Genomic DNA, 25177 nt, shown 5'->3' with positions numbered 1-25177 from the left:
CCACCTCGGACAGTGCAGGATAACAATATCCTCCAGGCACCACAAAAGCAAGAAGCCGGAGCATAGACGCCGATCAGTCAACTCGTGGCCTCGGCGCTTGATCATCACTCGGAGTGTGTAATGCAAAGAAGAAAAGAAAAACAACATTAATAAAAACAAATTGCAAAAAGCAAAGAAAGTAAAAAAAGTAAAAAAAGTAAAAAAAAAGTAAAAAAAGCAAAAATACCAAATCGCGCCGCATCCTTGAGAAATTGCGCCGGTTAGAATTTCACCGTCCTGCAGGCACCGCCAAGCAAACCGAGAACTGTTCATCGGGCCTTAGACCTTGTGTTTCCTGAGCTGATGCACCAATCCGTTAATGCCAGCGTACCGACAACGCGGGCTATGGGAACTGCTATCCGGTGCCGCGGGCTGGCCCTTACCCATGCATATATATGCATAGGGGAATACCTGGGTGTTTCTTGTGGTTCGTGCCTACCAGGGTCTAGATACTTGCTGTCCTCTGCGATTGGTTCTGGATTCGTTCTGGACTTTCCCGTTAGCCTTCGAAGCACGGCGGGAGTAGGGACAGAAGGTCCCGGTCGACGTTCTGGTTCTGCTTGCCTTTGGCATCAGGCTTAGGGCCAGATTTTCCAATCCCTGTTCGTACTTTTGTATCGAAATGATGTCAATTTTGATATGATTGGTATTTCTGCGGATCAACATAAGCCTGTGGTCTAAGCCTGCCATTGTGTTCCTGAAGTGCTGCATGCTCCAGGTTCGGTTTAGGATAACAAAAATAGAATATGCTAATGTGAAAAAATGTATCGATATCCAGTTTACCCATCTGTTTTCCCCGAATAGGATCCTGTGGATCCATTTGCTTCGAAGACTCCGGAAGGCCTGCCATACTTCCCCGCCGTGATAACCATATTATGGCGCCGTAGGCCAGAGGTGAAGCTAAAACGAAATTTCGATGAAATAGGAACGCTTGTAGTTGAAAATCGCGCATTGATGCCCTCTCTCGATCCCGAAAGACAAATCAGATCATGTTCATTATTGGGCTAGTGGGCGAGGCCCAGAAGGAGGTCCGGGGTCAGCACCCGAGACTCGAGGCCGTTTTGGGTCGTTTGGACCCAGTGTCGGGACCCCTTGATGTGCGCCAGCTGTTCCATCGGCATTGGTGACGTCCACTAATGGAGGCCGTTTTCCGTTGAGGTTATTCTGGGGTGGCATGCTGCCTCGGTTCATCACAGCGGGGTTGGAAACGTTCCTTTGGTCAAGGTTGGGCCGGGTCAATGGTCGATACGATGAGACAGAAGGGCCTCTGCCGACTGGACTGCTAACCCCACCACCAGGAGCACCGATTCTGCGCTGCAGATCCGTTGCGGGATTGACAAAATCGCGTGTTGCGTTATTTTTATTAATGGTGGGTGCTGGGGAGGCGCTCGACAGCATCGGCCTAGGAATAGGAATGCTTTTGCTGTGGTCTACACCAGCGGTCTTGCGGATGGAGGGACTCTCAGCATGTGGATCGAATTGAGGTACGCCCGACGGGACGGAGTTTGGATTTTCACGGAGAAGGTCCACTGCTCTTGCGGAAAAGAAACCCGTTGACGGTGTGCCTTGCGGTGGTGGGTTCATGTCCTCGGTTTTCTGAAAGCCGCCGGGGCCGGTTTCCTTTTTGGTCGGAGGCTGGACGATGTTTTTTTGTGGAGGATGCTGACCAACTGGTTGCTGTGGTGGGACTGATGGTCTAGGGTTCGCAAGATTTTGAGCAGGACCTTGAGCGGCCATTGGTCGACCTTGTACCGCAGCTGGAGACGGCATAGCAGATTGGTTCTGTCGCACATTTGGGGGATTAGGTCGTCCTGCTTGGCCCGCACCGTTCCATCGCTCTGGTTTTGATGGTGTTACGACAGCGGGGTTAAATCCTGCTCGAACAGGCGGTCCTCGCTGAGGCGCTGGACCGTTCGTTGGCACAGTACGCTGCTGTTCTCGAAGGATCTCTGTGTCTATTACGATCTCATCAGGATTGCCCATATCGGTATCAGCTACCCCGAAATCGGCTTCATCAAAGAGGTCACCTAAAAATCATTAGCCGGAGTTCAACCTTGTGTATTCTAATACATACTGCCAAACTCTCCATCTCCATCAAAAGAAACATTATTCCCAGCATGATTTCCTCTCGCTTGATGTGGAGGACCAGGGAGGGGTAGATCATCCTCTTCGGGTACTTGTTTGGGTGGAGGCAGCGGTTTCTTAAGTGGCGCGAAGTCCGGGTGACGGTGAAGATTTTCAACGTCCCATCGTCCCTATTTTGATAGTCAGCTGGCACATTGCAAGTTGGAAGACATCGGGGACCTTACAGGCGCTGCCTTGACTTTGGTCACCTTGGCCACATAATCTTTGTCATAGATACAGTTACCTAGCACGTTGCCAAAGTTCCTCAATGCACGTTTCAAAGCATCTGTTGTGCCTTCTTTCTTGGCCTTCTCAAACGCTGCGGCCTTGCCTTTGCAGTTCTCGATATGTCCGTAGCCAATATCCTAGAAGAGGGCTGGAGTTAGCACAAGGCCCACTAGAAATTCATATCACGAATATATTCCTTTACCTCATGAAATGTTCCATCTCTCAAGGTCACTCTCATGATGACTGAAAGTCCCAGGCTGATCTTGCCTGTGTTCTGATTCTCCTCAACCTGATAAGCGTTAGTCAATCCCTATGTGATGTAGTTGATAAACATATGATCAACGCACAAAATCAATCTGAATCGTCTGAATCGAACTGGACCAGCCATTGAATCCAAACACTTCATTCGCGAGATTAATGCATTTGTCCGCGGAGAGATAGTGCACTTTTTGCCCCGCGGCACCAGGTCGCGCAGAGATGTATTCGGGTCCCAATTTCTTATCAAGACGCGCCTGTAGTGTTGCAATTTCCTGTGCGGTATATTCACTGATGCGGCGTTGGGGTTCCTCGAATGGGTTTGCTGTAGCGGCTCCTGTAGCGTTCGGCATCATTATAGATCCTGCATTACCCCGATGTTGGTCACCAACGCTGAGATTATCACTATCAGTGCTCGGTTCCATGGGGTATGGTATTTCGGGTCCGGGGTATTGGTCTCACGCTGGCATGTTTTGTTGTGAATGAGTGTCGAGTTCGATATTAGAGATGTACTGGCGTGTCGGGCGCGTTGTCTTGAGGCACCAGGACGCGGCTCATCGCGACATCACATGATGATAACGCGATAAGATAAAGAATAGAGCTTCAGTAAACAACATTGATAATTGATATTAAGGATAGTTGGAGATTATTAGGTATGTGGTTCACATATGGAAGCTATCATTCGGGGTTTCATCATTTCCCATTCTTTGCAAAAGCTATCTATCCTTTCGGATGAGGAAGGGTATGGCATCAATCATTGGATGACGAGACTGGCACTGGGCACAAGTCCTAGTTCCTTCAAAGTCTCTCCGAAAAACTCATTATCAAACACCTTCTTGGGGAAAGTCTGCACGAAGCTCTGGACCTCGATCCCATCCTGTTCCCTCAATGCGGCGGCAACCTCAAACAACGTGGTATCGACGGGCAATGTCTTCATGACGTTACCCTTGGATGACTGGAATCGCAGTCGAGTTTCGGTATAGGCAGAGGCAGGTTTAGACGTAGTGGGACCGGAGGAAGTGGGTGCTGGAGCGGCAGCAGGCTGGGGAGGAGGAGCCACACCGGCACGCTCAGCTCGCTGCTTCTCGGCCTTCAATCGACGCTCCTCCTTGTCGGCCTCGATTTTCGCCTTGATACGTTTCTTGGCATCGATTTCATCCTGCTTCTCCTTCTTCTTCTTGGCTGCCTCCTTCAACTGTTGCTTCCGCTCGAGTTCCTCCTTAGCATCTTGACTTTCCTTGGTGCTCTTCCTTCGGATTTCCTAATAATAAAAGTGAGCAAAATACCTCAATCGACCAAAATCAGGAATACACACCTCATTCTTCTTCTTGTCAATCTTGTCCTGGTCCGAGAGCCCTGCGCGCTTCGCCGCAAGCTTCTCCCGCAGCTCTGTCAGTCTCTGCTTCTTCTGCTCCTCTGTCAAGGGAGCAATCTCCTCCGTAGACTCAGCAAAATCAACATGTCCCGACTTTGATGCGTGGAACTCGGCCTGTGACTGGCCTCGGAACTTCTTGTCACACTCGTTGCATACTAAGCTGCGTGGTTGTTCGCCTGGTTGAAGAGCAGGGTTCTCTTCGTCTTGTGCTGCTTTCGTTTGTGCCTTTATCTCCTCTAATGACTTGTCTTGGTTGTCCTCAAGCCACTGTAGTGCACCTTGCACTGTTCGGTCAGTTAGCAGATACCCCACTATAGATATTGGGGAAACAAAAACTTACAGCCACCAGTCTTCGTCACTGCGAGCTGGGCGCGCTCTTTGTCAAAGCCCATTTCAATGAGCTGATCCAAGTCCGATGCCATGATGGCTGTTGGGACGTGATAAAGATGTAAATGTAGGACGCGCTCGAAAAATGAGCGCAATTTGGCAAGATTGAATCAGATAGGTGGTTCAGATGTGAGTTAGGTCGCGAGAACAGAGTGGGTGACGTATCAGAAAGGCGGCGAGCGATAAGGCCCACTTACCTTCCCCGGGTTTCTATGGCATCAAGTTCTTCTTGATGGCGTGTTTTGAGGGATAGTTCGATATTTATACGCCATTGAAAGGGTGATAATGCCAATTGCATGTTTCTATGCTATGTTCGACTTGTACTACCTATGCACACGTGTCGTAGTTATCAATTTATAATTAGGTGGCTGTGTGGCTTATAGAGCCGAATAAACATGCAACTTGAATATAGTGTTGTGCAAGACGTATATATTTGGCGAAAACCTTCAAGTAACATATAAAATGCAAAATCAGGCTAAATGGACATATACTAACATGTATATATGGGGAGGGACTAGCATCATATAAACCGAAAGATATCTCTGCTAAGGATGCGTGTGCTACGAGATAACTGCATTGAAGACATTCTATATATTACTATATTTAAGCCTCCGAGACAGAAGATATAGACTACAATATGTTAGCAAGTGACGTCTATTAACATACGAGGTCGAAGCCAGCGCCAAGGGATATGATCGCATACCTCAATAGCATAGCTCCATGCATGGCAACCAGGGAAATAAGGCATATATACAGGCTGATCCCAGTAGAAAGTTCAGTGACCAATGAGCAACCAATATGACGAAATATATACAATTTAAACACAAGTGGGATTTGACCCCACTGCAAGTATCATATGCGGGTGAAGATGTCCATCTGAGGATGCAAGGATATAAGAGCATATCAGAAAAGAGTAGTCGAACCAGATATATACTTCTCACAGCCAATATGCCAATAGAATAACTAAACACGAAGAAGGCACTTGCAATGTAGTTATAGCCTTCTCCGTAGAGCTTGTCAATAGTGACATCACCTGACTGTTTGCTGTTTGCTGACTCATCTAATTTCCCCGTGCCTAGGTGGACAGTAATCAAACTCCTGAGGCATCTTAGACCTGATAACTCCCTTACGCCTTTATTCCCAATCGGAACCTAATTGCGTGCAATCATCCACGCCCTTGTCATCTTTGTTCCCTTCTCCCACCTCTTTCACTCCGACCACGTGCATCATGACCATCCAAATCGAGCCCTCCGAGTTGGGCTTCAAGCGTGAGTGCTAGACCCCGAACCTGTAGACCTGCCTAGATCACATCTCATCGGTTGATAACAGGTCCCTTCAATCATGAAGTATGCCAGGTTCTCCGCCTGAGCAACCCGAATGAGGAATCTGTGGTCTTCAAGGTATGTGTGACAAACCCCCTCCCTCGATCTTTGTCGCAGTACTAACATGTGTCCTCGGCGCACTAGGTCAAAACCACCGCTCCTAAGCAGTATGTCCCGACGATTGTCTGCGCAATGCCTATACTCGAGATTTTTTATCTGATCATATTGTAGTTACTGTGTGCGACCTAACTCCGGCCACATCGAACCTGGCAAGACTGTCGAAGTCCAAGGTTAGTCGATAAGCGAGTACGCCTGAATTTTGCGGCGGGCTAATATTATCCATAGTGTTGCTTCAGGCTATGAAAGAGGACCCTGCTCCGGATGCCAAGTGCAAGGATAAGTTCCTAGTGCAGGCCGTCCCGGTCTCACGTGGGTTGGAGGATGCCAGCGTTGGCCAGATTGTATGTCCAGAGTGCAGCATGGAGAACACGAAGATCAATAACTAATATTACATTTAGTTCGACCAAACTCCCAAGGGCGACGTGGTTGAGCGCAAGATTCGAGTTGTCTACCTAGCAACAGATGCCACTTCAGCCAACGAATCGGTATTCTCCCCAGCAATCACTTCTTTATACACATAGTCTAACTTTCACCAGGTGCATGATGAGGAACCTCCATCGTACATTTCTCCTGCCGGCGCAAACTTCCAGACCCCGGCCCCCAAGAAGATCGACTCCGCTGAACCGTCCCCAATCCCTGCTCCCATTTTCGAGAAGAAGTCCCAGTCTCCCCAGCGCGAGCCGCCATCTGCTATTTCAACTGCCAGGTCTGCTGTGGGAAGTGCTATTCCCTCAACCGACGAACTCAAGTCCCAGCTGTCTGAAGCCAACGCACAGATCCAACGACTGAAAGACCGACTTGCAGATCAAGGACTGCGGCAGCGGAAGACCGGCGGAGAGGCTACCGGTAAAGCTGTGCCTGCTACCATGCAGCAGTCACATGCGCCAACGGCGAGTGGAGTTTCCATCCAGGCTGTGGCATCTCTCTGTCTGCTCAGCTTCTTGATCGCATACTTCTTCTTCTAGTCTGGTCTTCTGTTTGTCGCTTTCTCGCGGTCTATCTGGCTTCATTGCACCTACTCTCCGCGTACTAAATGCCTCCCGTCTAACGTCGCCGACGCCCGTCCCAAATTCCCATCTACTTTTTGTCTCTTGAAGAGCATGCCGTTTTCTATCTGTTCTAGCATCAGCCTTTTTATGCGTTTGCTTTAAATTCTTCTGCCCCAGTATCAATACTCTACTTTCATGTTGTCTCTCTGGACTTCTTCCCTTGAGGCCGGACATATGTCTGTCTCATCCTCTTTGCCGTTGCTTTCCTTTGTTCTTTACCATTCCTGTCTTGTCTAATATCATTTTATGATAAAACGGACCCAGCCTTTCGATTCGTTCGCTTTGTTTCATAACCCATTCTCGAGCTCGGGATAATACATGTGATTGCTACTAGAGTATGCAGTTCGGGACGTTGTCTCCCTTCTTCGGTAATTGGTTGATTGAAGACATTCGGTCCTGTCTTTGCGCATTAAATGGTCTTGTTGACACAGGCACCGGACATCATCTCAACTGAGCGTAAATCTACCGAGACTGATACTTCGTGTTTCCTACAATTATGAAGCCTGATAAAAGTCACAAAATGACAGCCTATTTGATTGTAAACAAATATATCTAACAAGTACAAGTACTCCACCCAGTAATGTATGTAACTGAACACCTGAAAATCCGAAACCAGACGTTATACTCAAAAAGCAGAACAAGATCTAACACTGAATCTCACTCTCCTTCCAGCCATCACCCTCCTCGCCCGCCGGACCCGCCGACTCAGCCGAGATGCCCTCACCACCACGTCCATTCCATTGCTTAGACGCAGCAGAATCACCACCGCGCTTCGTCCCACCGCCAACAATCCGTCCACCCTGTTCGCGCTTCACACGACACCATGGACCGACATCCTTATCCAAGATAAAAGTATAAATAACCCAAACCCAGCTCCGGTGGCAAGGCAGCGGTTCATAGAACTCCCTCGCAATCTCATGCAGCTTATGCAATCGGGTCCAAGGGATAGCAGGGAAATCGTGGTGCTCGTTGTGCAAGCCGACATTGTAAGTGAGGATATTGAGCGGGCCATAGTACGAGTATGTCTCCGGGGGAGGCAGGGAGTCGAGCGGGTGCGGGACCTTCGGCTTCTCGTTCTTCTTCAGCTCGGTCAGGGACTCTGTACCGCCGCCCTTCACGTTCGAGAAGAAGTAGTGCTCCGCGATGAAGTGGCCTGCGCAGGGGTGCAGGGATCCGGCGAGGAATGAGCTCAACACGAAGTATAGCACTGGCTGGATGGAGCCGCATAGTTTGCTTAGGGCATAGTCGAAGCTTATTTGGATGCCTAGGTTCAGGAGGTGGATGTAGGTGAAGGGTGGGCTGTAGATGAACATTGGGCGCACGGCGTAGAAGAGGATTTGGAAGGTGCAGAAGAATGTTTTGCCCAGGAGGGAGTTTAGGAAGAAGGCTTCCACTGCCGTGGGGAGGTCAGTGTCGAGACCTGTTACGCCGAGGGATTTGTGGTGTGTCAGATGGTACGGCTGTTGGTGGTGTTGTGTCAGTTTATGGTCCGTATTGGGACCCGGCTAGTTTCCGGCATGTGGAGGAGTATACGTACTCTGAATGCTGCGCTGTACGGCAGTCCGATGGGGAGGTTTGCGAAGATAGCGAGCAAGCGGTTGGCGAAAGCGGACCGGAATGCCAGGTTGTGTGAAATCTCATGGATGGCGAGGAACAGGTTCTGGTTGCAAGTCGCACCGATCACGTATGCCGTGACCAGGAACCGCCAATCGAGCATTGAGGTGTTGCGGAGGAGATAGGCACAGGTGAGTTGTAGGAACACGACGCCGAGGACGACCCATTTTGTAAGAGGCTCGGGACCACATAGTTTGGTGACCTATAGGTACATGATATCATGAATCAGCATTGCAATTGCACTTGTTGAGACTGTCCCTCGCCCAGGAAAGGTGGCCAGGTGTATGTAGGAGCTCCGCAGACCTCCGCATGGAGTCTTCTCATACCACCCCGAGGGCCCTCAAAACAGGATCACATACCTCCGGATGGGCTTTAATAATTGCCTGTCTTCTTGAGCGATGCGGTTCTTCCGTGTATGTCCAGAAGAAATGGTCCTCGACCAAAGCTTCGGGTGCCTGTATTCTGGTAGACTCTGGTTGTGTTTTGTCGGATGCCTTGGCTGCCTTGGCTGCCGACACGCGGAGTTGCGGCGAAGTTGTTTCAACGACCGCAGACATGATGGAAATTGGTATGTGTCGAAGTTTAGGCCATGAGAGATATAAGAGGTCTCAAAAAAGTCGGAAGACAGTTGTTCCACGTGGGGCGACGCGATACTTGATGGCTTGAGGCTTGGCAGGATCGGCACTTGTCAGAACTTTTGGTCTCCAATCTATTCAAGACATTACTAATGAGATGGATCTTTGAAGAACGCTTTTTATTTACTTATGTCTATGAAATACATCAGTAGTCGTCACCACGGCTAATAACTTCCTTCACGTTCGGGCGCAATACAATCGTCTAAACAAGTCAGTAAACAGTCCGAGTGGAGAAATTCCCAAAATAGAAACATACATGTTCATATTGGGCAGTGTATGAGCCCTTGATATCGCAAAGAGGAGGGTAATCCTGCACAATTCCAGAAGAAACCAGGTTGTTCAACTATATTCGTCAGCTTCGGTGTCTCACATTGAACTTCATCGTCAACTTACGCCCAAAAGGTACTTGTCCTGACCCAGGCGGTCGATGTATCGGCGACAGAAGGGAAGGGTGCCAAAGTTCTTGTTGATCAAATTTAACAAGTTCTTAGCGGAGGTAAGACGCAAGGGAACGTTAGGAGCGTCGGAGGCGAGAGCGTAGTGCGAGGTTTCCATCTGAGGCCATGTTAGCTTTGGTTCTCGGCCTAGGACCTACAGTATAAACTTACTTCCTCTCGCACGTAACCTTTACCGGTACTACCGAAAGTCTCAATGGCGAAAACTTCACCCTCTTCCATCTTGGTCTGATCGGTGCTCTTGACGATTGGTACACTCTTGCCACCGTGGATGACGTGCTGGTCAATGTTGTGACCGTTCAAGTTGCGGATACACTTGACAGGGTGCATGGTGCCATTGAGCTCAACTTCGTAACTTTCCATAGCTTCTTGGATGGCGGCACCGATATCACTCATACGGACGTCAATTCCCGCTTCCTAGAAACCCGTCAGCTCTGCCTGAGACGAAGAAGAGAAGGAAAACTTACCCGAATACCGGTGTTGGTGGCGTCCTTCACGGCAGCGAGAAGAGGATCGTACACTGGGTCAAAAGTCATGGTGAAAGCACTGTCCACAATGCGGCCGTTAAGATGCGCACCGAAGTCGACCTTCATCACGTCTCCCTGGTTCAGGACCATCTTGTTGCCCGCGTTCGGGGTATAATGCGCAGCGCAATGGTTGATGCTCAAACCACAAGGGAAGCCCATACCACCCTTGGTGTTATCACCTTCCTCCAGACCTGGGTGACCTGTCAGGGCGCGCACTGAATCCTCGATGCCCTCCGCGATCTCAGTCAAAGTCTGGCCGGGCTTGATGTTCTTCTGCGCATACTGGCGGACTTGACGGTGAACCTCGGCACCCTGGCGGTACTCCTGCAGGAAGTCATTATTCATGCGATCGAGGTATCGTTTTTCTTCGTTGGTGGTACGGTAGGCATTGTCGTTTAGGTATTCGACGATCTCGCCCTCGGGGTATTGGCCATTGGGGAAGAGGTTAGACACAGGAACGCGCGGTGGCTCGCTCTGGCCCTTGGCACCACCCTTCTTCTTGGGCTTCCTCTTGGGCTTCTTCTTCTTCTTCTTCTTTTTATCGGCTAGAGGTGACCCCGCCATTAGTTCCGGTCGACTCCTGTGGGGTGGGGTGGGGTTCTGGAAGCGCGGTCACGGAAATAAACTTCAACAAAACTTACCCCCAGCAGCTCCAGTCTCTGCGGCACCCTCGCCGTCTTGGGCGTCGTCCGAGTCCTCCTCCGCTTCGGCGGGAACCTGATCTGCCGTGGGGGCGGCTTGGACGTTCACTGGTCTCTGATCAGTCACACATGAGAGAAGTAAACAAAAAAAACGAGGATCTTACGGTCCAAATGATCCAACTTCTCCGTAGTCTGAGCTGCCATCTTGAATGTGGCAATTAAACAAATCGTATGTTCAAAGGCAAGAGGGGAATGTCGGGTGTCGGGGAAAGAGTTTTGCTGATAAGATAAGGCGACTTAGATTTTCTTGGCGGTTTCCTTGGCGTGTTACTAGACCTGTTACAGACTGACAGTATCGCATGAAACTACGACAATTTGCCCTCATGATGACAATCCTGAAGCTCTACATGAGTCATGTTGTACACTTCAATACTTCTACTACCATACAACCTTTCCTGCTTACGCTCTCTACTGTTGAACCACAGCCATGTCGCTACTTCAACTCCCCGTTGAACTGCTACTGCAGGTATCTTCGTATCTAGAATTTGTTTCCGATCTCGGATCCCTCTATCAATGTCATTCTCTTCTGTATAATTTGTTAAAAGACAGAGTCGACAAACTTCTCAAGACGGAGCAGTCTCTCCAACTTCTGGCATGGGCTGCAGCGAATGGAAAGGAAATGTGTGTGCGCAAGCTGCTAAACGCAGGTACGTTGCCTAATGATTCGTTCACCAGGGACAATGAGACCGGCTGGTGCAGGCAGTGCGATGATCCTATGACAATAGCTGCAAAGCGTGGTCATGTTGATGTTGTCCGAATGTTCCTCGACTACGGAAGAGACCCGACTCCAGCGATCAACGAAAAAAGCATCATGTTCTCCATTGATATTACTTGCCTTGTTCGCTTCGGAAACCCATTGTCTGTCGCAGTGCTAGAGGGTCATATTTCAGTTGTCAGTCTCTTAATTGAACGTGGATTTATCAAACGCTGTGCAGAACCCCGGGAAAAAAAGAGGTGGTGCAACCTATCATTATGCTTGGCAGTGATGAAGGGGCATATTCCTATCATCAAACTTCTGCTTGCAGGAGGTTGTGATCCTAATAGTTGTTGGTCTGGGAAGGCCCCTTTGGATTATCTTGCCTCAATCCCTGCTACAAGCACGACTATGGAAATCATCCGTCTTTTGGTTGATGCGGGGGCTAATCTCTGGTCCAAGTGTTCAGGTCAATATGCATTCTCACTTGCCTTGGAAACCGGCAATGAGCCGTTCATTTATTACGCCTTCGAACAAGCCATTGTTTTTGATACCGAGGCCATTCTGAATATGGTTGACGAGGTAGCCGGAGAGCACAACATATTAGCGTCTTTCCTCCTGAAGAAGATTGATTTAGACCACACAATCAATTTTAGCAGAGGTGCACGATCTAAGCTTCTGTGTGGCGCGGTATCTGGCGGCTTCGAGGATCTGATGAAGAGACTACGATTAGCGTGGAACACTGTCTTCGAAGACTGGACTTGTGAATGTGGGCATAGAGATTTAATGGCTCTCGCTATTGCATCTGGCCATATCGGAATGATAGAGTTGTTGCTCAAATATGGCGGATCTCTTACGGAAGCCGTGTCTTATCCTGCAATCATTGTGGAGAAAGACACAGATGGAAACTGGGACTTCGATCTTTGCCCTCCTTCAATGATTGTTGCACTTGACCGAGGCCATGATGATGTCGTGAAGTACCTCATTAACAAGGGCTTTGATGTCGTATTTGCGTCAGAACATGGGAATGCCCTTTTTAACAGAGCACTTTATCTAGGCAAAGTGGAGATCCTCCAAATGCTTTTCGAGAGTTCTAGTCCATCAATCGAAGATATAGCGTTGTCAAATGATGGCCTGTCGATTCAGCTCGCAGTCTTAGGAGGAGAAGCCGTCTTCAAATTACTCCTCGAGCATGGAGTACAACTACAACCGGGCTATGTTGAACACGACCGCGCATTTGTATGCGCTGCTTTGTTAGCTAATGTGCCTATCTTGAAGATATTTTTGGATGCTGGTTTCAGCCTGGAGGCGCAGGGTTTAAACTATGGCACATTCGGCCTGGAATTGACGCTCGATGAAAACAGAGGTGTCACACTTCTCGCTCTCGCGGCTCAGGCGAAAGATCGAAATGCCGCGGAAGCTGCAGTTGATCTTTTGCTAGAACATGGCGTGCAGGTCAACCAACTAACTGGCTCTTGCAATCACACGCCTCTGCTCTGCACAGTCTCGGGAGTAGCTAGAAAAAACGTTGGCGCTACTAAATATTTCGTCGAAGAAATAACCAAGACCAAGGCGGACGCACACGATTTTGAGCGAGAACGAAACTTTAACGAAACTAGTGACTACGAATTACTGGCAACAAAGCTTCTATTAGAGAAAGGGGCCGATCCTCTATTTATGAACAGAAGTGGGAAGTCTGCCTTGACCGCGGCCGCGGCTGCATGCAGAAATGATATTGAAACGGTCAAAATGCTGCTGGAATATGTTGATCCAAACGTTCCGATCAGTGCAATAAAGTCTCATATATTGGCAGCGACGGCCCCGTTTGACGATTCTCGTGGCTCTAGTTGGGAAAAGAAAAGACCCTCTTTGGCCATGCAAAAGACCCTCTGGCATTATTATTGGCGCAAGGTCTACCCTTGTCCTAATGAATAGTTGAATTGAGTATAGGTATGTATGTAGCTTATTACCAGCAGAGAAGAGTTATCTAATTGTATCAAATAAATATGCTAATAGCTCAGGGCCTAGGACATTCCAAATTAGCTAATAAGTCAAACCAAGGAATTAAATCTGTGCTTTAATACTGTATACAATTTTCATCTCACAAGGATAACTATAGATCTTAATTAACAGGTCTCCTTTGCACCCGAGCCATACGAAGCTTCAATAATTGACGGTATTCGGATGACCCAAAACACATATCCGGATCAAATGTGGCTCCTTTGTCAAATAGCAGCCTCGCCATTGTATCCTTTCCTTTTTCGAGGGCTAATTGTACCGGTCGAGAGTTGCCTTCACCAGTAGGGTCAGCGCCATGGTCTAGTAAGAGCTTGACAGCCCTAGGCCGGCCATAGCAGACAGCCAAACTCAAAGGGCAGAAATGGATTGCCCTTCGGTTTGGTTGATGGTATTTATCGAGGACGGACGACTCTTTCAATACCTTCTCTAACAGATCGTCAAGGCGGTTCACAATCGCCCCCTTTAAGAGATAACAACGTTGAAGATTATCGTACTTCAATATGCGATCCGCATCAATCCAGTTTAGTAGCAATGACCCCATCTCGTGGTTTTCCCTTAGTCGAGAGAATTCCCACAAGACTTCCAACCATCCCAATTGCCGCCAATGGAGGTTGTTCGCTAGGAGGAGCTTCATGACGGGGAGGTTGTCTGATCCCGCGGCTTCGAGTAACAGTTTGTCATATATATGCAAATCTGCACCAGCCCCAACCAAGAGTTGGGCAATCTCCAGATTTGCGGGTGAAGGTCTTGTAGCAGCAGCTACCGCTAGAGGTGTCATACCACGCAGGTCATATGTATCGAGGTTGCAGTAATTGTACTCGAGAAAAAGCCTGACAATTGATACATGTCCCAGTTCGACAGCCTTGCATAAAGGAATTGCAGCATGTCTATCGTGGCTGTTGGTTTTGCAATCGGCCTTGTGTTCGAGGAGCAGTTTGACTACTGCCATATGCTCGCTTGTGACTGCAGCCTTGACCGTCCTGTTGAATAGATCTCCTTCTTTCTCGGTGTCATGTTGAATGCAGTAGGGTAGGAACAATTTGACAAGATTGGTGTGCCCCTTCCATGCGGCAATCCTTATTGGTTCTTGCCCTTCGAAGATGGGGAGGTCGTCCAATATCTTCGAGCCGCACATCTGCAACAGTTTCCGCGCACTAGCTTCCTTGCCTTTTTCGGCTGCCCAGGCTATCGACTTCCCAGGTGAGTCTTTGGCGATGGCTTTGTAAAGATTCCTGTTTGACAGAGCATGGAAGTGGCGGCTGACCCGTGTGAATGCATTGAGGTCACGGTAGTCAAGGTGGAGGGAGATCTCCAGCAGCATCTCATTAGGGAGCTCTGAAAGAGTCGTCATATTTCGATATAGTTTGATTGTATTGGGAGAAGATGTGTGTTTCAAAGAAAAAAAGGACCAAATCTGTCTGTCTCTTTTGATTATAATACCAGGTGGTTTCTCAGATCTGAATCTATGTGATGGGACATCGGAGGATTTATACAGGTTCTCCAGGGACCTGCTTTGAATCGTGTTTTACGTTGAATAAAGCCAGTGTTTCAAGTCAACGCCTTGTTCTTCGTGTGTGGTAGCTCTTTGATCCAGAAATCCAATATAGTCTCAAAGGGTATAACAACAGCGCTATACATTGTGAAAGGGGGGTTGGCGCTTCATTGTCTATTTATGGATACTAGCGAGTACAAGGGTATATGCAGAAACAAAGCCCCTAGCTATTCCATATCCTTGTCAAAGAAGAGCTTCAACTTCATTTTCAGTTGTCTTCATTTGGAAATGATATCAAGAGTCGGTTGAAAGGCGAGATTATTTTAAGCGCTCAATTAGAAATTCTTCCGTAATCGGATTTTCAAGCCCGGGAGAGTGGGTGATTGCCCATAATCATACTCAAATAGAAGCCGTAATGCAGGAACTGTTTCGTGGCTGAGACGCTTGACATGTTCTGGGTCTTTCATCCAGTGCCGTAAGCGCCGTTGGAATTTTAGTGCGAATATGAGACATAAGGAGAAGCAATGCGCGATGCGCCGATTATCCTTGAAGGGGCCCAGGCACGGGCACGATAGGATTGGTCTATATATTTATTACGACTTCCTAAGCGCTTGATGTATACTTCCCATATTGTCGGGACCATAGCACCAATAAGCCCTAGTCTCATTTATATCAGTCCCACTTTCATACTGCTTATACACCCTATTCCTAAGGCACCGACTATCCTAAGCGGAATCCTATTTCATCAGCTGCAATGAGATACCACCGAAGCGAAGCTCATAGAGGGCATCTGCAACCCCTATAACGAAAGAAACTACAATCCCACAATATGTACTCCGTAGATCCTTAGGTATCCATCCCAAACCGGCCAGGGAGTGTTCTCATTGGATCAAACCGTTTTGATGCCCGAAATGGCGTAACCTATCTCTTATCTAATCTGATCATCAGGAGCTAACTAGTTATGGGGATTGCAACTGCCCACGTGAGTGTAGGTTATATTGACTGTGTTGTTCCCAGAGATGAAAGAGACCAAATAGAATGCATATGTAGAATTCCCCAGTAGCCAGTAATAAATATGTGGTAATTTTGTACAGTCGATCAACTTCAAACCGCTGTGACGCCACTGAGATCTTCACCTCCAGTCTTCTTCCGCTTCTCCCTCTCTCCCTCTTCCACCCCTCCCCCAACCTACCCTGGCTCTTATTTCTCTATTGATTTCGATGTAACACCCTAAATACACGACAATGCCTCCATCTCGAGTAACAGCAATTCTTCTCTTTCCGCGCGCGACCCTCTCTCCCTCCCCTTCAACATACCGGAGCATCTCAACCCAACCCCTCCGACCGCAATTACACCCACGCCAACAACAACAACAATTCACAAAACCAACCATATCCTCATTCTCAACCAGCAATCCAACCCGGGCGCGCGAACAAAACTTCTACGAAATCCTCGACATCCCCACAACCGCATCATCAGCGGAGATCAAGAAGTACACCACCCACACCAACACCAGCCCTCCTCCACCCCTCAATCTCCAACCCCATATATCTCTCTAAATACTTACCTACCCAACCTCCAGACAATTCTACGCCCTCTCAATGCGCCACCACCCAGACCGCAACCGCACCGACCCAGACGCAAGCCAACGCTTCGCCCGCATTTCCGCCGCCTACAACGTCCTCGGCAACGACTCAAAGCGCGCAGTCTACGACCGCGACCACGGCTTCCACAGCGCGCACCACGCCTCCCCAGGCCAAAGCCACAGCCACCAACACCCGATGGGCAGCCACAGCAGCTACGCCGGCTCACGGCCCGCCAGCGGGCTGAGCAAGCGGCGCTCAGCGTTCCACGGTCCGCCGCCTAGTTTCTACGAGCAGGGTGGGTATGGTGCTACGGGGAGGCAGGCGCAGGGTCGGGCGCCTGCTGGTGGTGCTTCGGAATTCGGGGCTAGCGCTGGCGCTGGGACGAAACAGGATGATCCGGAGGATTGGGAGGGGTTTATTCACCGGAATCCGTTGCATCATTTCAATGCTCAGAGTCATTTCCGGACGCAGGCGGCGGAGGATAGGAGGAGGAGCAATAGGAGGCAGGGAGCTAGGAGGATTGATGAGGATGAGGTTGATCCTAGGGTTGATCAGACGATTTCGAGGTTCTTTCTTTGTTCCGGTTGTCTAATTGTTATGCTTGTTGTGGTGGACTTTTGGCGGTCGGTTCCCAATGCTGTTGATGGGAGGAAGACGAGGAAGCAGCAGAAGGGGGCTTTGTCTTCTTGACGGAGTTGTTTATCACTCATACTTGGATACATGTAGTTTCTTGGTATATATAGTCAAGTGCATTGCTGGTTGATGTACTCCTACTTTTGCATATCTACGGGCACACCTCGTAGTGCTTTATACCATACAAATCAATCGAATTGATCAAAGAAACAGTTGATTTGATATACAAAAAAAGTGATCGAGCAGAAAATCCACGACACACATCGTTACTATCTTGGACGAACTCCACCATAATCATCGTTCTGGTGAATCAGCAAGACAAGTGAACTAATAACTGAAGTTTACAATAATCTTCCCAAAAGATGGTAGGCCATCTGTCAGGTTTCTGGAAGGCTTAAGCTCTAGAAGCTTAAGACTCGAAGGTGAAGCTGGCGCCGACCTTGTGGGCAGCCTGGTTCAGGTTCTGGGTATCGAAGGAAGCACCGAGGCCGAGGGTGACACCAGGGCGGAGCAGGACGTTGTAAGCCAGAGCGGCAATACCACGGTCGTTGATCTTGGCCTAAATTGCGAGAAAATTGCGCGATTAGTCGTGATCTACATAGTTATATAAGCAGTTTAACCGCGTAAAACGAACCTTGGCGAAGGAAGAGGGGTCCAGGCGGTACTTGCTGGCGACCTCGAGGCCGACGGCGTTGCCGGATGTGGAGTCCCAAGAAGCCTTGGCACCGGCCTCAACCTGAGCGTTGACGCGGTGGTAGTAGCTGGCGGAGAAAAGGGACAGGTTGTTGCTGGCAGTGATGGCAGCGGAGTACTGGGCAACACTGTAGCCGACGGCAGCGGAGTACTTGGTGATGGCGGCCTTGTTGACGTCGTAACCACCCTCAGCACCGACGAGGAAGCCCTCGTGGCCGAGAACGGCGTCGAAGTTGGCGGAGGGGCCGTTCAGCAAATCGAAGAAGGCACGGGCGTTCAGGTTGGGCTGCTTGAAGTACAGGTTGAGCTTAGCACCCTTGGACTGCTTAGCGGGCTGGTACTGGGTAAGGATCTCAGCCTTGAGGCCCTTGGCGATGTTGTTGTCGAGCTCGAGCTTGGTGTCGAGAGCGTTGGCGGTGGTCCAAGCCTGGGTGAGGGTGAGGCCTGGTCGGAGTGAGCATATTAGCCTAATCCTGTGTACCTTGGCATCGGAAAAAATAAATAGGTTCACCCGGCGCGCTATTGGAATACCGCATCCGAACATCAATGACATAAGACGGGCATTGTGCGCGCCGGGATCTGGGGGTTTCTTCTGGAGGGGGCGTTTACCAGTAGGCGCATCAACGTATTTGGCCTCGAGCTATAGGCGCACTAGTTAGTAATTTGCATAACTGGATTCAGAAATAGCTTTGCAACTAACCTGACCAGCAATGGGGCCCTCGTGAGCAGACTTTCCCTTAACGGTGAAGGTGACACCGTTGGGAGCCTTGGACTTGACCTCAAGGTTGGCTAAAAGCTTTAATTAGCTATTTAATCTTCAATGGGTGGCGCAATGCCATGCAGAAACGTACCGGCAGCGCCGTGGTAGAAGTCCTTGTTCAAGAGCTATTGGGATTAGGTATTAGCCAAGGTTCCGAGTTTTGTCCCCAACAGTTGTGCGTACATCGTTGGTCGCCTTGGCGATATCGGAGAAAGCAGCGGGGGCAGACATCTTGACGAGAAAAATCTAATTGAAGATGGAGGAGGAAGAGCTGGTTCTAGGAAGAGATGAGAAGAGAGGAAGGGAAGGAAGAGATGTGATGATGTTGGGGGAACCTAGGGGCTTAGCACGGGTTAGTGGGAGGTCGGTGATTGGCGGTTGCCCGGCTGCCGGGAAAGCCCGCCGGGAATGTTTGGGCAGGGTATGTCACGTGTTTATGGGAAGACATTCAAAGACATTGGAATCATAACATTATACCGACTATACACCAAAAGGGTACACATATACAATCTAATCCGGTGCTATATCCCCCAAATAAAATGCTAGATCAGAAGGGAAAGTTCGGATCCTTTTGTTTACATGCTCTCAGACTTTTACTCCACCGACTTCTCATACTTCTGGTTGTGGATGGCGATGGCTCTGCAAAGGATGGTTAAAGAAAATAATCAAGAATAGGGGAAATAATAGCTCACCTTCCACTGGGATCGCTCTGCTTGGACCAGGTAGGGGTCCATCGCTCGACAGTGCCGGCACAGTAGGGAGGGAAGTGCTCATCGAACATGGTACGGTACCAGTATCTATAGCGTAGGTTAGTTTTCAATGGTACTATAATATGAAAAAAAGAAGTGGGAAACATACGCCTCCTTGGTGTCGGGAACATCAGTACCCCATTCGGCCTTAGGGTTCTTCATCATCTCGTCGGTGACCTGGCGCTCGGCCTCATCCTTCAGGCCGTCAATCCAGCTGTAGCCAACGCCATCACTGAACTGCTCCTTCTGGCGCCAGAGGATGTTGTCGGGCAAGTAGGGAGGGTTTCCAGGCTCATCGGTGGTGTCAAAGGCCTTGCGCAGCATGTGCTTCTCGATACGCTCGGGGGTGATCATCTTGTCCTTGGGGTCAACACCCATGGCGGTCTCAAGGAACTCCTTGTCGAGGAAAGGAACACGGGCCTCAAGACCCCATGCGGAGGTGGACTTGTTGGCACGGAGGCAGTCAGCCAAGTGCAAGTTCTTGATACGGCGGACAGTCTCCTTGTGGAGCTCCTCCTTGTTAGGAGCAGCGTGGAAGTAAAGGTAGCCACCGAAGATCTCGTCGGAACCCTCACCACTCAGAACCATCTTGACACCCATGGCCTTGATCTTACGGGAGAGCAGGTACATGGGAGTAGAGGCACGAATGGTGGTCACATCGTAGGTCTCGAGGTGGTAGATCACGTCAGAGAGGGCATCGAGGCCGTCCTGAACAGTGAAGGTGAAGGGGTGGTGCTTGGTGCCGAGGAACTTGGCAACCTCAAGGGCAGCCGCGGTATCGGGGGCACCGGGAAGACCGATGGAGAATGAGTGCAACTGTTGGAAAGTGGTGACGGTGGACAGCTCGTTTTCTTCGTTGATTCCAACCAACTCAGCGTCCGCGTTGGTGTTCTGGGGAATGTTGCGGGCAGCTTCGGCCAAGCGGAGGGTCTCGCGCTGGGCGATAGATGCGACCAAGCTGGAGTCCAAACCACCAGACAACAAAACACCGTAGGGCACCTCGGCCATCAGACGCTTGCGGACGGCCTTCTCGAGGCTGTGGCGGATCACCTTATAGTCAACCGGGGTCGTGGGGACGTTGGCGGGGTCCCACCACTTGGGCTCGAAGTAGCGGGTCATGGTGTCGGTGCTGGAATCATAGATGTGGCCGGGGGGAAAGCAATGATCTCGTCGCAGACGGGGTGCAGGCACTTGAGCTCGGAGGCAAAGTAGACGGCGCCGGGAGTCGATGAGGACCGGCCAAGGTAGAAGCTGGTGACACCAATGGGGTCACGGGCAGCAACAACACGGTCCTTCTTCTTGTCCCAGAGAACGAAAGAGAACATGCCATCAAGGTGCTTGGGGCAATCGAGGCCGTACTCCTCATACTACTATATATCAGCATTCCGATTCTTAATTCCGATTCACTTAATTCCGATTCACTTATGATTGGCCTGACATACCAAGGGGAGGATAACTTCACAATCGGAGTGTGTCTTAAAGTTGTACTTGTGGCGAAGGTGCTTGCGAATGAGGCGGTGGTTGTAGATCTCACCGTTGACCGCGAGGGCAAGGGTGCTGTCATCGTTGACAAGGGGCTGGGCACCGGAGTCTAAGAATATTTTGTCAACATATCGATCTTCAAATTCCATCGTTCATAGGGACCACATACCAACACCGACGATACTCAGACGCTCGTGCGCCAGGACTGAACCACGATATTAGCATACCACGCCGAAACCGAAGTCATTGCGTGTTAACTCACTAGTGCTCTGAGCGCAGAAGTTTCCACCTGTAAAAAAGCCTTCGTTAATCCCATGATCCTCCCACATACTGCGCAACATTGCGACTCGGATTGTGACTCACTCCAATCGGGACCGCGATGGCGCACACTATGATCAGGACACGAGTCAGCATTCTGTTGCCAATTGCAAATTGCAGCAATTGAAAGAGATACTCACGCCTTGGCCATGCGCAAAGCTGTAGGCTTGAACTTTTGCACATCGGGATGACTATAGGAGTCTGGTTAGTATTCCGCAAATTGACATCCCACTAGAGGCCGGGAGTTAGGGTAGGACATGACGCACTGGTGGCACGCGAAAATTCCACACATGATGGGCAATTAGGAACCGGGGTAGAGATGAAGATCAATTCAGGAGGACAGAGAGAAGAAGAAGAAGGGTACGGGCTGAAATTGACTAATCGTGCGATTATATGGGGAACCTCTGAGCGGCGATTTTTTTCAAATTGGGTGCCCGCCCTCCCGGCGGGGCGATGTCGGCAAGTCTTTTGAGTCACCGATAAGATAGCCTGTGGGCATCCTGGGCCAATTTCAAGTTTACACCAATTAGCTTGTCGGGTTTAGAGATTTTAGCTGCGGTGGCAAGATCTGTCAGTATATGCGGGTTCTTTTTGCCGCGTCATATGACTATTGAAGTATAGATCCTTGGAGAATCATCGATTCAAGATCACGTGACTGATATATACCCCACCATGAACTATCTAACCCTAGCCAAGCCCCTCCTTGTCCGTTTCAGGAAACTGAAATATATGCTGATCATGAGCTTGTTTCGTTCTATAAGGATGTCTGTCGATTGCTTCTAGAAGCACTGTTGGAAATTGGAGTTTAGTCTCATTTAGGGAAAGTTTCTTGTGTTGCTCCGTGATCTTTAACATTTTTTGTACTATGAAGACAGCTGGGAAAGCCAATTCTAAGGAGAAAGCGAGAGTCACAAAGACAAGATCACACTCGTCTCCATATTGAGGCCATAAAGATCTATGCGAGACAATATCTTTTCTGGCTTCTCATTTTGGGCCTCAAGAGCAGGTGTTATGGTATCATCTTGATCTTCTCACACTCAATGCTGAAATGGTGAGTTCAAAGAGACATACACAGCCCGGTGCCTATTTAATGTGATGTCTCGATGTCTCCATCACGGTGCCTTGGACTCGCGCTAGCTGGATTGGTAAATATGACGCAGTGTTCAGTACACAATCCTATAATCTTGAAATTCCAATTGAAGAAAGGCTTCATCAAGTAAATACATTGGTGTCTTGTTAATTGAAAGTGGAAGTTAAATGCAGCTTTCCAAGACACCCACCATGGGCTCATGTTGCATCAGTGCAGAGAGGTTTGGATGTTGTGCTGGCTGCTCAGATGATTTTACCTCACAGGAGCAGATAGGTACGACATCAAGTCGCCTCTGCGAGGGTCATCCTGAACTCAATACATGGCAAGCCTAGGTATCCCGGCAGGGCCATGTATGTGGTATCATTGTTTCGGAATGACCCTAAGCCCAGAAAACGCCATCCATTGGGATATGTAGAACGCCATGCTCGCGACAGAAAAGCAAAAGTTGTTCCCTTCCTTTAAAAATAAATGCATAATCTTCCCACAATCTCCGCAGTATCCCATGCTGAAAGAAAAAAAAAAGTAAATGACCCATGCAGCGCCATCGCTGTTTACGCTTGGGTAACTCAGAGCCTGATTGGGCTAGTTTCCTAATTGGGCTGGTTTTCCTTGACAGCCATGCGAACCCTGCGTTCGTATTGAGGACGGTCCTTCTTGAAGAGGTTGTAAGCCTCAGCCTGTGCAGGTGACTCGGGGTTCGGGTCGTCCAGGAGATCTTGGATGCCGAGCAAGAGCTGCTTAATTGTGATGGCAGGTCGCCAGCCCTCCTCCTCATTCAGAATTGACAGGCAAACTGTTCCGGAAGGGTAGACATTAGGGTGGAAAAGTGCTGGTGTGAATTTGCCTGAAGAGTCGATTATTAGTATGAGATTATCATGAGAAATCAGAAAGGATCATAGTGATAGCTCCCATTCCGGTATATCGCAAAAATGATACATACATTTGGGAGGCTTGGTAGGGTATTCTAGAAGCATGAAAAGAATGTAGATTAGTATGAGGATCTTCAGTAGTGAATGTATTGCGCCACTCACCATCAGGGAAAATCAAGTCAATCTTGAAAAGTCCACCTTCCCAGAGAGTGTTAGCCTTCCCTGGAATAGCACATTCCCAGTTCTTCAGATCCAGGCCACCCTGCGGGGCACGTTTAGGCTTTGCGACAAAGCCAAATGGGTGATCGCGACGCCATTGCTTTCTAGGGATTCCATGAATGTTAGTGCGGGGAAGGGCGTGGCGCAAATTATGCGCAGAATCGCGGAATCAACGGGATAAGAGATATTCTTACCGCTCTTCTTGGAGACGGTTCTGGCACAACGACATCTCGGGGAGTGTTCAGCGGATGAGTAGCTGAAACGGGTTGACTGGCGGAGGATGGAAGAATCAAGCAGCAGAAGGATGCAACTTGGCCGAAAATAGGGTGTAGATCCCGATGGCTGGCTGACTGGTGGGTAATAAGAGAGGGAGAAAGAGGTAAGGGGACGAGTGGGAGATTTTAAAGGTGGCAATCGTCAAAGCTTGGGAGGTGATAGCAATTGACCTCCCCACGCGAACAATGAGTTTGCTTATGTAATGCATGCAGGCGGCCTGGTCCAGGAACCTACTAGGGAGCCTCACTTCTATTGTTAGGTGTAGATAGCAATTACAACTGGTTCTGCAGTGTTTTCTTTTTGCTATCTTCTATATGGTTATAGAATCACTACATTTGTCTAGCGGTCCTAATCTATTATCGTTTCTTCTACTTCTCCGATAGAAGTACTACTATGTATAGGACTAGATACTTGCACTTTTAGCGCCTAGGTTGCTATAAATTAATGTTGGCAATGTGAGCTCAATCAATCAGACCAGTGAAAAGGCTAGAGTCTTCAATTACAGCTCCTTTTCTGTGTCATGAGCCGCATAGAACCCTCAAAGACAAGGTGCCGAGGTCTTGACTAGTTCGTGATGCTACACGGTGCCACAGTTATATCTCTCCTTAGTGTTGGTCCAGGTTGTTGATTGTCTTACACAGTTTATCATTTGATGTAGTAATTGCATACATAGAGAAATGAGATGTAGAAAATATGCGGTGAAGCTACACGATTTGAGGGGGGAAACAAGCGTGCTTCGCGTGTCAACAAAGAGGATGGTGAGACAAACAGAAGAATCATTATCTGGTCTAAAGTTTTACCAATTGCAGTAACAAATAAAGTGAGGCTTTGCTAACCCGTGGGCAAATACAAATTCCTTCTTGCTAAGCAGCTTAGTAGTTACGTACCTAGCCCTAAGTAGCAGGTAAATTGTAGGCGGAAAATATGACTATAGAAATACATAGTAGCTAAGCATGGTTCGGGGAGTGTGGATCTCGAATATACTAGTCCTATTTATGGCATATATCTACGTTTATGCTGTATTGATATCGGTCAAAGGTATAGCAATTTAGTTGGTGATATCCAGCAAGATGTTCATATAGAGCAGCAAGCTAGTTATGGACTTCCGACCAACCCTACCTGATAGAATTAAGTCCCTGATATTCCAACCTCCATAAATACGATTTATTTCAAGAGTCATTATCCTTCGCATACAAAGTTATGGACAAAGGCCTCCAGGGTAACAAAGAGCCAAAAATGCTCTAAACATAATGCCTTCCACCCAGAACAATAGCTATTAAAAACCAACGACTCAGCGAGCGAATGTTTCTTTATTCGAACCCCGGCCGGATTGATCCTCGAAAAGGCTCTTTCCAACAACAGTTTGCCGGCAGATGCCAACATACTTTGGAATCTGGGTTGAGGCGTATAAAGGAGGACCTGCTCGTTTCATCTATCATACTCCTCCCAACCACAATCAAGAGCCC

General features: G+C 48.9%; 11 protein-coding genes across 11 annotated transcripts; 3 read left to right on the top strand and 8 right to left on the bottom strand.

Annotated features, from left to right (window-relative positions):
- Positions 1 to 1035: 1035 nt before the first annotated feature.
- Positions 1036 to 3071, bottom strand: N7518_007513 (RAD52 DNA repair protein RADC; the record flags this gene model as incomplete). The annotated part of the gene is made up of 5 exons (XM_057188440.1): positions 1036 to 2066; positions 2114 to 2294; positions 2349 to 2528; positions 2594 to 2680; positions 2739 to 3071. 5 exons carry the CDS (start codon positions 3069 to 3071, stop codon positions 1036 to 1038), a joined length of 1812 nt encoding a protein of 603 aa, XP_057040143.1.
- Positions 3072 to 3400: 329 nt separating this feature from the next.
- Positions 3401 to 4443, bottom strand: N7518_007512 (UBA and UBX domain-containing protein; the record flags this gene model as incomplete). The annotated part of the gene is made up of 3 exons (XM_057188439.1): positions 3401 to 3907; positions 3962 to 4305; positions 4362 to 4443. The coding sequence occupies 3 exons, from the start codon at positions 4441 to 4443 to the stop codon at positions 3401 to 3403; spliced, it is 933 nt and encodes a 310-aa protein (XP_057040142.1).
- Positions 4444 to 5632: 1189 nt separating this feature from the next.
- On the top strand, positions 5633 to 6815 carry N7518_007511 (uncharacterized protein; the record flags this gene model as incomplete). Its single annotated transcript, XM_057188438.1, has 7 exons — positions 5633 to 5676; positions 5738 to 5808; positions 5875 to 5897; positions 5962 to 6020; positions 6076 to 6191; positions 6249 to 6335; positions 6387 to 6815. The coding sequence occupies exons 1-7, from the start codon at positions 5637 to 5639 to the stop codon at positions 6813 to 6815; spliced, it is 825 nt and encodes a 274-aa protein (XP_057040141.1). The 5' UTR covers positions 5633 to 5636.
- A 728-nt stretch (positions 6816 to 7543) lies between these two features.
- Positions 7544 to 9070, bottom strand: N7518_007510 (sphingolipid delta(4)-desaturase family protein; the record flags this gene model as incomplete). Its single annotated transcript, XM_057188437.1, has 3 exons — positions 7544 to 8359; positions 8437 to 8715; positions 8873 to 9070. The coding sequence occupies 3 exons, from the start codon at positions 9068 to 9070 to the stop codon at positions 7544 to 7546; spliced, it is 1293 nt and encodes a 430-aa protein (XP_057040140.1).
- Positions 9071 to 9293: 223 nt separating this feature from the next.
- On the bottom strand, positions 9294 to 10975 carry N7518_007509 (methionine aminopeptidase 2; the record flags this gene model as incomplete). Its single annotated transcript, XM_057188436.1, has 7 exons — positions 9294 to 9350; positions 9405 to 9491; positions 9542 to 9703; positions 9757 to 10020; positions 10071 to 10675; positions 10772 to 10879; positions 10936 to 10975. The coding sequence occupies 7 exons, from the start codon at positions 10973 to 10975 to the stop codon at positions 9294 to 9296; spliced, it is 1323 nt and encodes a 440-aa protein (XP_057040139.1).
- A 283-nt stretch (positions 10976 to 11258) lies between these two features.
- Positions 11259 to 13460, top strand: N7518_007508 (ankyrin repeat domain-containing protein; the record flags this gene model as incomplete). The annotated part of the gene is made up of 1 exon (XM_057188435.1): positions 11259 to 13460. One exon carries the CDS (start codon positions 11259 to 11261, stop codon positions 13458 to 13460), a length of 2202 nt encoding a protein of 733 aa, XP_057040138.1.
- Positions 13461 to 13647: 187 nt separating this feature from the next.
- On the bottom strand, positions 13648 to 14895 carry N7518_007507 (ankyrin repeat domain-containing protein; the record flags this gene model as incomplete). Its single annotated transcript, XM_057188434.1, has 1 exon — positions 13648 to 14895. The coding sequence occupies one exon, from the start codon at positions 14893 to 14895 to the stop codon at positions 13648 to 13650; it is 1248 nt and encodes a 415-aa protein (XP_057040137.1).
- A 1385-nt stretch (positions 14896 to 16280) lies between these two features.
- N7518_007506 (uncharacterized protein) lies at positions 16281 to 17312 on the top strand (the record flags this gene model as incomplete). Its single annotated transcript, XM_057188433.1, has 2 exons — positions 16281 to 16528; positions 16619 to 17312. The coding sequence occupies 2 exons, from the start codon at positions 16281 to 16283 to the stop codon at positions 17310 to 17312; spliced, it is 942 nt and encodes a 313-aa protein (XP_057040136.1).
- A 352-nt stretch (positions 17313 to 17664) lies between these two features.
- On the bottom strand, positions 17665 to 18939 carry N7518_007505 (porin; the record flags this gene model as incomplete). Its single annotated transcript, XM_057188432.1, has 6 exons — positions 17665 to 17814; positions 17890 to 18392; positions 18558 to 18588; positions 18649 to 18737; positions 18800 to 18833; positions 18892 to 18939. The coding sequence occupies 6 exons, from the start codon at positions 18937 to 18939 to the stop codon at positions 17665 to 17667; spliced, it is 855 nt and encodes a 284-aa protein (XP_057040135.1).
- Positions 18940 to 19301: 362 nt separating this feature from the next.
- Positions 19302 to 21549, bottom strand: N7518_007504 (asparagine synthetase B; the record flags this gene model as incomplete). The annotated part of the gene is made up of 10 exons (XM_057188431.1): positions 19302 to 19347; positions 19401 to 19505; positions 19567 to 20586; positions 20649 to 20824; positions 20900 to 21048; positions 21109 to 21144; positions 21202 to 21228; positions 21303 to 21328; positions 21398 to 21448; positions 21524 to 21549. The coding sequence occupies 10 exons, from the start codon at positions 21547 to 21549 to the stop codon at positions 19302 to 19304; spliced, it is 1662 nt and encodes a 553-aa protein (XP_057040134.1).
- Positions 21550 to 22937: 1388 nt separating this feature from the next.
- Positions 22938 to 23664, bottom strand: N7518_007503 (E2 SUMO-conjugating protein UBC9; the record flags this gene model as incomplete). Its single annotated transcript, XM_057188430.1, has 4 exons — positions 22938 to 23191; positions 23288 to 23311; positions 23379 to 23539; positions 23630 to 23664. The coding sequence occupies 4 exons, from the start codon at positions 23662 to 23664 to the stop codon at positions 22938 to 22940; spliced, it is 474 nt and encodes a 157-aa protein (XP_057040133.1).
- Positions 23665 to 25177: the final 1513 nt, after the last annotated feature.

This window comes from Penicillium psychrosexuale (genome assembly GCF_028828465.1).
Source record: "Penicillium psychrosexuale strain IBT 29551 chromosome Unknown utg000004l, whole genome shotgun sequence".
In the NCBI taxonomy this organism is placed as follows: domain Eukaryota; kingdom Fungi; phylum Ascomycota; class Eurotiomycetes; order Eurotiales; family Aspergillaceae; genus Penicillium; species Penicillium psychrosexuale.
Note: the sequence above shows the minus strand (reverse complement) of the source record. Positions and strands in the feature narration are given on the sequence as shown.